At 46.6% G+C, this 11,762-nt stretch overlaps 1 protein-coding gene across 6 annotated transcripts in view; it reads left to right on the forward strand.

The window, feature by feature from the left end:
• Positions 1 to 15: 15 nt before the first annotated feature.
• The window catches only part of RNPS1 (RNA binding protein with serine rich domain 1), a 14,051-nt gene continuing 2,304 nt past the window's right edge, over positions 16 to 11,762 (forward strand). The window contains exons 1-6 of one of the 6 annotated variants that reach the window (XM_017511014.2): positions 16 to 367; positions 4,061 to 4,248; positions 4,485 to 4,640; positions 5,487 to 5,678; positions 5,918 to 6,020; positions 6,338 to 6,491. In XM_017511014.2, the coding sequence (XP_017366503.1) occupies positions 4,178 to 4,248; positions 4,485 to 4,640; positions 5,487 to 5,678; positions 5,918 to 6,020; positions 6,338 to 6,491 (676 nt within the window). In that variant the 5' untranslated portion in view covers positions 16 to 367; positions 4,061 to 4,177. The other 5 variants (XM_037732293.1, XM_017511015.2, XM_037732294.1 and 2 more) reach the window with 5 other exon arrangements.

Genomic DNA, 11,762 nt, shown 5'->3' on the forward strand with positions numbered 1-11,762 from the left:
ATCCGCGCAAGGAAAGGGACCGGGCACGGCCGCGTTAACCCTCTCCGCGCCAAAGGAGGAGCCTCGGTCATCGCGCGGCCCTCCCAGCCTCAGCAGGCTACCCCTGTGCCCGCTCCAGCAAGCGTGCAACCGGCCGGGTCAGTCACAGAGACATTTCCGGCGGGAAGTCACCGCGAAGGCTCCAACGCCGCTCACCCACACTGCCTTGACTCTTTAACACTTCACCGCTCGCGCCCATTGGCCCAGGCGTTTACGTCATCGCTGCGCGCCGGACGGCAGCGTCTTCCCGCTCCTTAACTCTGACGTCAGAGCGGAGCCGGCTTGAGCGGCTGAGAAAAGCAGGAGGAGGTGTCGGCGGCGGGAAGATGTAAGTTGGGGCGGAATCCGACCGCATCCGAGCTTTGGGGGCTGCCCGTCAGGCCCGGCAGGAAACATCGTGAAGGTGGTCCACTCCCCAGCTCCGCAGTGCGGCGGCAGCCTGGCGGCCTGGTGCGGACTCTGAAAAGAAAGAGTGTGGCCCGGAGTGGGCGGGGTGGGAGGTGTCGTGGCCGTGGCCCGGAAGTGGTCGGGGCCGCGGCAGACGGAAGGGCGCCTCTGCTTCGTCCGCTCGGCGGCGGCCCAACCAGGCCCGTGGGACTCTGAGCAGCGGGGAGCGCGGCCTCCGCCCTTGGGGCCCTCCTGCTGGGCCGGAGACCCAGGCCCCCAACGCCAGGCCCTGCCCTAGAAGCGCTCGCGGCCCGGCGCCTGGACGAGGGAGTTGTGAGTGAACGCGGACGGGGAGCGGCGAGGTCGGCGTGTTGGGCCGGTGCCGGCGGAGTTTCTTTGTGGGATACAGTGGCAGGCTGGCCGATCCCTCCTTCGGAGGCATTAATGCAACATGCACTCCGCGAACGTTTCCCGGGCTCCCGTGTGCAATTCTCGGCGCTAGGCCTGGGGGATATGGCCCACTATGGACCGAGCACGGTGGCCTGGCTCAGTTTGATGGGTTACCCCAGAAGGGTGGATACGGGAAGGTTAAGGTTGATGGAGGAGAAACGTGGAGTAGGCTTTTTGTCTTGATTTCGCATGAACTGTGCCTGAAATGTACTTTTAAGTGGGGAAGGTGCTCAGAAGATTTGTGCCGAAACGCCCTCTTCTCGAGATTTAACTAATTGTTCTCTCCTCTCTCTGGCTGTTGGACGCGCACCTTTCCGGAGGATGGGGGAGGTAACCGAGGTCCTGAGCCGGTACCTGAACTTGTGTGAACAGAGAACCTCAACCTTTGCTTTCTAGCATTCGACCGCACCCAGCAAAGCGTCCGCTTTCTCAGTGGTTCTTAGAGTGCTTAAGAATGGTGCACTTTGATTTCACAAAGCGAATCAAAGTAGCAGTGTTTGGTTTCACAAAGTACATTTGGGCAGATCTTTAGGACTGGGGGGTGGGGCTGGAATATGCGGGTGTGACCTCCACTCTAGATCTGCACTGTCCAGTGAAGTAGCCATTGGCCACATGTGGCTACTGAGCATGTTGAAATACAGCAGCTAATCAAAACTGAGATGTTAAAACACCCACCAGATTTAGAAGACTTACTCTGGAAAAAAAAAAGTAAACCTTTAGATTTTTATGTTGATTATTTGTTGGAAAAATATTTTGGATGTGTGTCAAATGTTAAAAATTGATTTCACCCATTTTTGTGACGTGGCTACTAAGGAATTTGAGATTCTGCTTGTGGCTTCTCACACTGTTTCTATTGGACAGTGCTGCTGCAGATGATCCTAAGGTGGGTGGGTGCAGGAACCCTGCTGAGAGTTCAGAAATTACTTGTGACTTTGGAGACATGTGTCTGTGGGGGGAAGGAGCCTCTGGACGTGAAGATGCAAACCTTACTTCTAACATTTATTGAGCCTTTGATTAATGCCCTGGATAACTATAAGGTTGGAATTCTAGTTGTCACCATATTGATGATGAGAAACTTGAGAAAGGATAAGTGATCTGTTCAAAATTACACAGTAAAATTTCAAATCAAACCCAGGCCTTCTGGCTCCAGACTGGGAATTATACTCTGATACTCACTGGTTGTCTAAGGACACCAGCCATACCAGGCACTGCCTGCGGGGTGTCTGCAGAACCTTACTGTTCTGAAACAAAACATGCCGTGGACAAGAGCAGCAAAGGTGATCTTTGGCCCTCCATGGCTCATTTGACAGCTCAAAGCCAGGTGCTCTTCTTTCTTGGGTCAGAACATGTTTTCAGCACTGTTTTGAAGCACCCCTGGCATTTCTGCATGGGGAAACCAGGACCCCATTAGTGTGCTGTGCCCTGCTTACGTACAGGCTGTTGGAGAAGGTGAGACAGAAGTAGCTGAGACACATCCTGAGAGCTTCACTTAAAAACTCATGCAGTTTGTGCAGACCTGGCTGGAAATACTGAAGGCAGCAGTTCCTCTAAAATAGAGCCCATAACTTATTAGTAGTTTGTTTTTGAGTAATTTGTTACCATTATTAGAGCACATGCTGCAGTCCAGGCATTTTGCTAAACTTACATGGTAGGTAGTCTCTCACGCAACTTCAGTGCCAACTTTTTTTCTCCAACATCTTATTTTTGAAAAACTTAAGCACATAGGAAGGTTGAATTATACAAAAGACCACTTGAGGGCCGGGTGCGGTGGCTTATGCCTGTGATCACAGCACTTTTGGGAGGCCAAGGTGGGCTGATCATGAAGTCAGGAGTTGAAGACCAGGCTGGCCAGTATGGTGAAACCCTCTCTCTACCAAAAATACAAAAATTAGCCAGGCGTAGTGGCATACACCATTAGTCCCAGCTACTCAGGAAGCTGAGGCAGAAGAATCACCTATACCCAGGAGACAGAGGTTGCAGTGAGCTGAGATCGTGCCAGTGTACTCCAGCCTGGTGACTCCCTCTCAAAAAAAAAAACACACTTAAAAGTTTATGTTACATTTCTGCTATATTTGAAGTAAATTGCAGGCTTGCAAGTGTTTTCCCCTACACACTCAATGTGCATATTACTAAAGTACAGTGTTTGCAATAACTACTTTTTAAAGTTCCTCTGCTTTTTAAATGTTCATGCAGTACATTTTATCTGTTTGCATATGGGTATTAAGTGTTTTGATGCTGGTACTAGTCACTTTTGAAATGGTTTTTGCTTCCAGTTGTATTATCCAGTGTATCCCAAAAGGAAATTGCTGCAATAAAACAGGAGGTCTAATCCTGTCTGGAGACCACCCTTGAGTTAGGTTTTTCCCTGTTCTGCATGTGAATGTGGTGCCATGGCATTTTCAAAAGACTGCAGGGAGCTCATGAAACTTGTGGGTGAAAACTAAATTGTTCAGCCTGTAAAATGACAGTGATGGTCCCCACCATCTCCTCCATTTTTTTTTTTTTTTTTTTTTTTTTTTGAGATGGAGTTTCGCTCTTGTTACCCAGGCTGGAGTGCAATGGCGCGATCTCGGCTCACCGCAACCTCCGCCTCCTGGGTTCAGGCAATTCTCCTGTCTCAGCCTCCTGAGTAGCTGGGATTACAGGCACGCACCACCATGCCCAGCTAATTTTTTGTATTTTTAGTAGAGACGGGGTTTCACCATGTTGACCAGGATGGTCTCGATCTCTTGACCTCGTGATCCACCCGCCTCAGCCTCCCAAAGTGCTGGGATTACAGGCTTGAGCCACCGCGCCCGGCTCATCTCCTCCATTTTTTTAAGAAAGATAAACTGGCTGGTAGAGGTGGCTTGTGCCCGTAATCCCAGCACTTTGGGAGGCCAAGGCGGGTGGATCACGAGGTCAGGAGTTTGAGACCAGCCTGGCCAACATAGTGAAACCCTGTCTCTTTTAAAAAAAGAAAAAAGATAAACTGGGGTGACAGTTTTGCCTTTGCCTCCTGTAGAGGGGTAGAGACACCTCCATGAGTAAGTGGGTACTGTCCCCATGTGTTCCTGGTTGTGTGGACACACACTGCTTACTGTGCTCCCTTGCTGCCTTCTTGTATGCTCAGCTTTTGACTGCAAAGTAGACTTGCTGCCTTGCCAATTCGTTCACTCTTTAAATCCTTTTATCTTGTTATTAGGCTGCTCTTTGGCGTAAATTGCAATCAATTAGGGATCGTTTCTCAGAATCCAGTTAGAAGTGAGAGTTCAGATAAGTGAGGCCGTCATTGCTGCTTTGAACACCTCAGAAGGGGAGAATGGATTTATCAGGAGTGAAAAAGAAGAGCTTGCTAGGAGTCAAAGAAAATAATAAAAAGTCCAGCACTAGGTAATCCTTCTGTAAGATTTTTCTAGTGCTACTTTGGGGGTGCTTACTGCTAGGGACCCGCATAAAGGGGAAGGTTGAGAATGTTGTGCATTCTGCAGTGAGTGTTCTGAGCCACAGACCACTTTGCTCTGTGATCACCTGGGATCTCTGTGGCCCTGCTGATCCCCTTTTTTGGGTTGTGCTATTTGGGTTCGGTCAGAGCAGCACACAGTCTCACACTCTTCCTCACCATCCAGGGCTCCTTCTCCTACCAAACGCAAAGACCGCTCAGATGAGAAGTCCAAGGATCGTTCAAAAGATAAAGGGGCCACCAAGGAGTCGAGTGAGAAGGATCGCGGCAGAGACAAAACCCGAAAGAGGCGCAGTGCTTCCAGTGGTAGCAGCAGTACCAGGTGGGCGCGCTAGCCTGGAGCCTGGAGGGACCTGTGCCACAGCCACACCCTCACTTCCCACAGATGGCTCCAGTTTTCTTGATTATTTACAAATAAATCACATCCTCTGATTGTTAGTAGAAACCCTACTTTATGGCAGATTGGCCAGGCCCAGTGGATCATTCCTGTAATTCCAACACTTTGGGAGGCCCAGACAGGAGGACTGCTTGAGGCCTGGAGTTCAAGACCAGCCTGGGCAACAAAACGAGATTTTGTCTCTACGTTTTTATAATTACTTGTGTATGGTGGCATGCATCTGTAGTCCCAGCTGTTTGGGAGGCGGAGGCAAGAGGATAGCTTGAGCCCAGGAGTTTGAGGGAAATAAACAAAATTAGCCAGGCATGGTGGCCCACACCTGTACTCCCAGCTACTCAGGAGGCTGAGTCGGGAGGATGGCTTGATTCCATGAGGTTGAAGCTGCAGCGTACGGAGATCATGCCATTGTACTGCAGCCTGGGTGACAGTGAGACCGTGTCTCAAAAGAAAAGACAACTGAGCTTGAGTCAGCATCAGCCAGCAGCTGCCTTCCCAGCCTGAGTTGGCAGTTCTGACTTTTGCTAGACTCCTTTACCTCCCAGCAGGAAAGGCTTCTCTATGGGTAGAAAGCAGCCCATCACCTCTGTCCTGTTCCCTGCACAGTGTGACACCTAGGGCTCTGGTTTGCTGGGCAATGGGATGGGACGGGAGTGATGTTTTCCACACTAAGGAAAGCAGTTTCCTCCTGGGGGGAGCACAACAGACTTGGAGGAGGCATCTGTACTGTGAGACTTGGCGTGTGGTAGTTGTGACCCCTTATCTTGCCCTCAGGTCTCGGTCCAGCTCGACCTCCAGCTCAGGCTCTAGCACCAGCACTGGCTCAAGCAGTGGCTCCAGCTCTTCCTCAGCATCCAGCCGCTCAGGAAGCTCTAGCACCTCCCGCAGCTCCAGCTCCAGCAGCTCCTCCGGCTCTCCAAGTCCTTCTCGGCGCAGACACGACAATAGAAGGCGCTCCCGCTCCAAGTGAGTTCCCCATGCCTGAGAGCTAAAGATTACAAGATGGGAGCTAGAGATTTACCACTGGGGTTATAAAAGTGACCCCAAAGGAGTCTTTCTGCCTTGATAGGATTTCTGAGACAGGAATTATGTACGTGAACTTCCTTAGGAAAAGTGTCATACAATCTGATAAGGCCTGCCGAAAACAAATCTAATACATTTTGACTTGACAGAAATTGTTTCTGGTGTTCTGTTTTCTGAATCAGATCCAAACCACCTAAAAGAGATGAAAAGGAGAGGAAGAGGCGGAGCCCATCCCCTAAGCCCACCAAAGTACACATTGGGAGACTCACCAGGAATGTGACCAAGGTAAGGATCATGGATCTCTCTGGTGGGCCATGGTTGTGGACAGGCAGGCCTGTGCCGGCAGGTAAATCTGTAATTAATAGAATATAATCTTTTGGAGGACTGGGGTGGTGGTACCTGCTTTGCATACAGCACTGATTAGTTCTCTTAGTGGACCATTAATACACGTATCTAGGAAATGTATACCAGAATGACACTGGTGCTCATTGGATGGATTGTTTTACCCTGCCAAAGTTTTAGTCATGATATGGTGAACTTTCTTTGCATCTGACATGGCTAACTGGAAGCTGGGAGTTCAAGTGACGCTTCTTTCCCTCTAGGATCACATCATGGAGATATTTTCCACGTATGGGAAAATTAAAATGATTGACATGCCGGTGGAAAGGATGCATCCCCATCTGTCCAAAGGCTCTGCATACGTAGAGTTTGAGAATCCAGATGAAGCTGAAAAGGCGCTGAAGCACATGGACGGAGGTGGGTGACCCTGCTACATACCCTGACCACTCAGAGACCCACCACCCCTAGAGACTTGATTTCCAACTGGACTGCACTTCTTTTTGTTTGTTTGTTTGAGACGGAGTTTCATTCTTATCGCCCAGGCTGGAGTGCAGTTGTTCCTGGGCCAAACTGAAGATTGGGCCGCTGTTTCTCATGGCCTGGTAATGAGATGCAGATGACTGAGGAGGAAGAGAGTTTTTATTTCTGCAACAGTTGCATAGAGAAAGCCTGGAAATTACTGCCAGACCAACTTAAAATTACAAATTTTTTTAGAGTTTATATACTTTTTAAGTTATATGTCTATGCATAAGTGTGCATTTATCTAAAGATGCAAGTGATTAACTTCTTTTAATCTATGACTAAGGTTCGAGTCTTGGAGACCTTCCTCTGGAGCCTCAGTAAATTTACTTAATTTAATTTAAATAGGTTTAGGTGCTGGAGTAATAACCCTTCCTTTGACTTATGCTAAAATCACGGAGGTTTGGGGAGTTTTTTTAGACTCCGGTGAAACTTCTTTAATCCTAAACGAGTCGTGTTAAGAATATCTTCATTATTTTATTGTTTTAAGACCCAGGAAAGGCCTAGGCAAAACTTGTGGTGGACTTTCTTACATCCTAGCCTTTGTATAAGGGCACTGGCTTTTAATTTAACTTAACTACTCAGTCAGTACTAAAACAGTTGTTATGGAGGCCTGTGTTGGGGAGACCTGGCCTGCCACAGTCCCCGCTGTCAATTTGCATGTAATGTTTTATCATGCTTGTGTATTTATTTATCATGAGAATCATAGGGAGATGGGGCACTGTCATCTTTCCTGGCTGTTTCCTGCTGAGAGAGGTTTGTTGTTATCTGGCACTGAAGATGGTGCCGGAGTGGAAGAGGTCGATTTGTTCCCAGTAGCACTTTTCTGTTTTGGGGGCTTAGAGACAGCACTTGCTGAAACATAATCATCTGCAACAAGCAACACACATAAGTAGGTTGCTGCTGTTTTCTTCAAAAGTTTAGTCTTCAGTTTATAGGGCTTTAGGAAAGCACAGCTTGGGTTTCAGTGATTTCTAATTAGGAAAAAGGAATAGAAAAAGGAAAAAATTGGAAACATTTTGGTATACTACTGTTTTTGAAGCTTTTTTTTTAGCTTCCCATTTTTATTAAAAGACAAATTATGGTAGGACTGGTTTGGTTTATTATACTTAGCCTAATTATTTGTATATAGTGCAGCAAGAAAAATAATTTTTTATGTAGGCCTTTTAAAGGGACTTTGATGGAAGTTCATTCCATAGAAGGAATCTGAGGTAATACCTTTTTAAACTCAAGCCCAGCTATGGATATGTACCATTAAATACTTAGGAGTTGGGTAAATTCCTCTTCTCTTGAAGCTCCAAGATAATGGGGTTTTGGGCCTGTTAGAAAGTGACATTTTTTTACACAGATAAGGAACCCTGTCCAGGAACTGTACACAGAATATGAGGCCAGTTTTTTAAAGGCTTTATTGGTTAAGTTGGATTCCTTAAAGGAGAGCATACCATTCCATTAAAGCCTTGGTAAAATAACCAGTTGGGGTGTTTTTTGTTTTTTGTTTTGTTTTTTTTTTGGAGACGGAGTTTCACTCTTGTTGCCCAGGCTGGAGTGCAATGGCACAATCTCTGCTCACCGCAGATAACCAGTTTTTTATTTCTGTTCTGTTACAAAAGAAAACAAATTTATATTGTACTTAAGCAAATAACTATATTACCATAAATTAAGAATACATACAAATAGGCCGGGCGGGGTGGATCACCTGAGGTCAGGAGTTTGAGACCAGCCTGACCAACATGGTGAAACCCCATCTCTGCTAAAAATACAAAAATTAGCCAGGCATAGTGGCACATTCCTATAGTTCCAGCTACTTGGGAGGCTGAAGCAGGAGAATCGCTTGAACCCAGGAGGCAGACATTGCAGTGAACCAAGATTATGCCTTCCAGCCTGGGTGACAGAGTGAGACTCGGTCTCAAAAAACACACAGATCGTTTCCAAATTCTGAAGAAATTAGGTAGAGAGAAACAAGTATGTTCCAAGTTTTGTTCATACATAGGAGTATACTTTATTTAATTGTTAAAAGCTGTTAATAACTTTGTTTATTAACTTTGTAAAGCAAAACAAAGGATTAGCAGCATTTTAAGCAAAAAGTTAGATAACTTCAGTCTCCTATTAGTTCAGTTTATGCAGTTAATTTCTGTCCTGCTTGATATTAATAGACATTTTAGCTCTTTAACCGTCCTGAACGTTTTTTCTTTATTCTGATGTCCCAATCTCCAAAGTATTTCAGCCACCTCTTAGAGCGTTTTTTTTTGAAACGGAGTCTCACTCTGTCTCCCAGACTGGAGTGCAGCACAGTGACAGGATCTTAGCTTTCTGCAGCCTTCGCCTCCCCAGTTTAAGCAATTTCTCCTGCCTTGGCCTCCCAAGTAGCTGGGACTACAGGCACGCACCACCTTGCCCAGCTATTTGTATTTTTAGTAAAGATGGGGTTTCACCATGTTGGCTAGGATGGTCTCGATCTCGTGACCTCGTGATCTGCCTGCCTCCGCCTCCCAAAGTTCCAGAATTTCAGGTATGAGCCACCTCATTGTAGTTTTTAATGCTTTTAAAGAGGATTAAAAGGAGACAATTGTTTATAGTTGAGAAAAAGTTTTAGGGTAGCCATAGTTGAAGACACAGTTGATGAGGAAATTTGTTACCTCTGTGACACAATGATAATTTAATACAACAATTACAGTTATTACTGATAACATACAGTAAGATACATTATAATTGTAGGAATTTTACATGATTTTGGAGCATACCAATAACATTTATACAAATATAGCCCCAGCAAAGCCAAACCCCATTTTATATTTGGCATTGCTTCCTGTATGATTACTGGTACCAAATAAGCCCAGTTTCACCTTTATGTGTGTGTGTGTGTGTGTGTGTGTGTGTGTGTGTGTGTGTTGACCAGGCCGGAGTACATTGGTGCAATCTTGGCTCGCTTCTGCCTTTGCCTCCCAGGTTCAAGCCATTTACATTTCTGTGTGTGGGTATGGGTGTGTGTTGACCAGGCTGGAGTACATTGGTGCAATCTTGGCTCACTTCTGCCTTTGCCTTCTAGGTTCAAGCCATTTTCCTGCCTCAGCCTCCTGAGTAGCTGGGATTATAGGCAGGTGCCACCATGCTTGGCTAATTTTTATACTTTTAGTAGAGACAGGGTTTCACCATGTTGGCTAGGCTGGTCTGGAACTGCTGACTTCAGGTAATCTGCCCAGGCCTCCCAAAGTGCTGGGATTTCAGGTGTGAGCCACTGTGCCCGGCCTGGGCTGCACTTCTGAGTCCCGGAAGCTCTTTCAGGATTCCATTTCTTACTTGGTTGTATGATTACCAAAAATATGTTTTAGGAACACCTTTTTTTTTTTTTCTTCCAGCTCCAGTTCAAAGGAACACTGTTCTTGAAGAAAAAAAAAAAATAGCAAATACGCATAGATTAACATTTTAGGGAGTTTCCAATCTGTTAAAAGCTTAAGGATCAACTACAGGTTTCTTACATAGAATACACTTGGCTTTTTATATGGGAATATTTCCTTTAATCATTACTGAGAATCAGAAGTTTGCCAGTATTTCAGCTTTTTTAGTATTTTGCTGAGTGACTGGATTTACTGAATTTATTTCTCAAACACTTATGTCTTAAAACCACTCATAACACTTTTAGCTGTTTATATCGGGCAGAATGGTTTTAAAAGCACGTGGACCCTTGTGAATAGTTTTGGGTGGCAGATTTTCACTTTATGAAGTCAGCATTTTGAGGAATGTGGAGTCATCTTTTCTCTGCTCCCTGCTGCTGAGTGACCAAGGCGGCTGGCACTGAAAACAGTCAGCCCACTCTGCCATCTGGGTCACCAGGCCTGGTAGAGAGCGGGGTATGCGTGCCCCAGAACCTTGCATCCTCTGAGGCCCTGTTAAAAACTTTATAAGTAGCTTAACTTTTTTTCAGTAATTGCCTTTGAGCTCTGGTAGAGTTCAGACATCAGGAAAGTTTTCTTGATACTTGAGTAACTTCTCTTTCAAGTTACTTAAGTCTTTCTGAAATGGGTTAGGGGCTCTTTGTACTCACATCAGCTTTTGGCCTTGTGAGTCACTCCTTTGCTTTGGAGTCTGCTGATTATTCGCTATTTGACAGTCTGAGCACTTGCTGAGCTAAAAACAAAGGAGACCCGGGTACCTTCTGGGTGGACATGATTATAGATATTCCAGCTTTTATTAAGATTCTGGTAGGATTTTTTTGTGTGTCCCCATACTGTCATTGAATGGAGTGAGTCCACGCTGTGTCCAAGAGAAAATGAGAAGGGGTTGGCCTTTACTGGTAGCTAGACAGAGACAGATTTTTCTTCATTATTCTAGAGTCAGTGCTGTGAAATCCCTAATTTGGGCTAACTTAGGCTGAGTTTACTGAAGTTAAACCCCTTAAGTGTGTTCTGAATACATATCCATGTGCCCAAGTTAGTCCCCATGCACTTTGAAGGTGCCTTGAAGGGAGGAGTTGAGAAAACAAAAGAGCCCTTTACCCTTTAGAGCATAGAAGGGGCTGGGCTTGGGCACCCGATATCCCCAGCTACCAGACAGTTCTTGAGGTTGGGACACATGCTCCCCTGGGGTTCCTGGGTTTGCACCTCCATTTCCTTTCCTCTCTCCCGGGAGCCCCTGTCCCACACTGCCTCTCCTCACTTCTTGCCACCCCATTGCACGCACATGGCTTGTGTTTCAGTGCCATCCACATGCAGAGAGCCACCTCTCTCAGACTGCTTGTTTCCAAACACAGAGTCCTCAGTATTTCCTGAAACTTCCTTCGTGCTGCTCCCCACTGGGGCCCCACCTCATCATGAATGGAAGCTCATCTTGACTGTCCCTCACCACCTCCATCCTGTCCACCACCAAGCTCTGGCAACTTTACTTCCCAGTTACCCCTAAATCCTTTCCCTTTCCTACCATTTCATTTGATGTTGATTCATGCCCCTCAGTGCCACAGAGCCCTCCTAACAGGTCTCCCTCTTCTCTTGGCCCCAGACCCAGCTTCCCTTTGTATGAGAAGGAAGCGCAAATGCAGATACCATCGGCATGGCCCTGCCAGGAGACCCACCCTGACCCTCGGGCCTTCTGTTTGCCTGTCACTTGCTCTCGCTGCTGCCCTCTCTCACAGAACTGTGGGTCCTTCACAGCGCAGGGCAAGGCATATATCCCTTC

Source organism: Cebus imitator, unplaced genomic scaffold (genome assembly GCF_001604975.1).
Source record: "Cebus imitator isolate Cc_AM_T3 unplaced genomic scaffold, Cebus_imitator-1.0 Scaffold444, whole genome shotgun sequence".
In the NCBI taxonomy this organism is placed as follows: Eukaryota; Metazoa; Chordata; class Mammalia; order Primates; family Cebidae; genus Cebus; species Cebus imitator.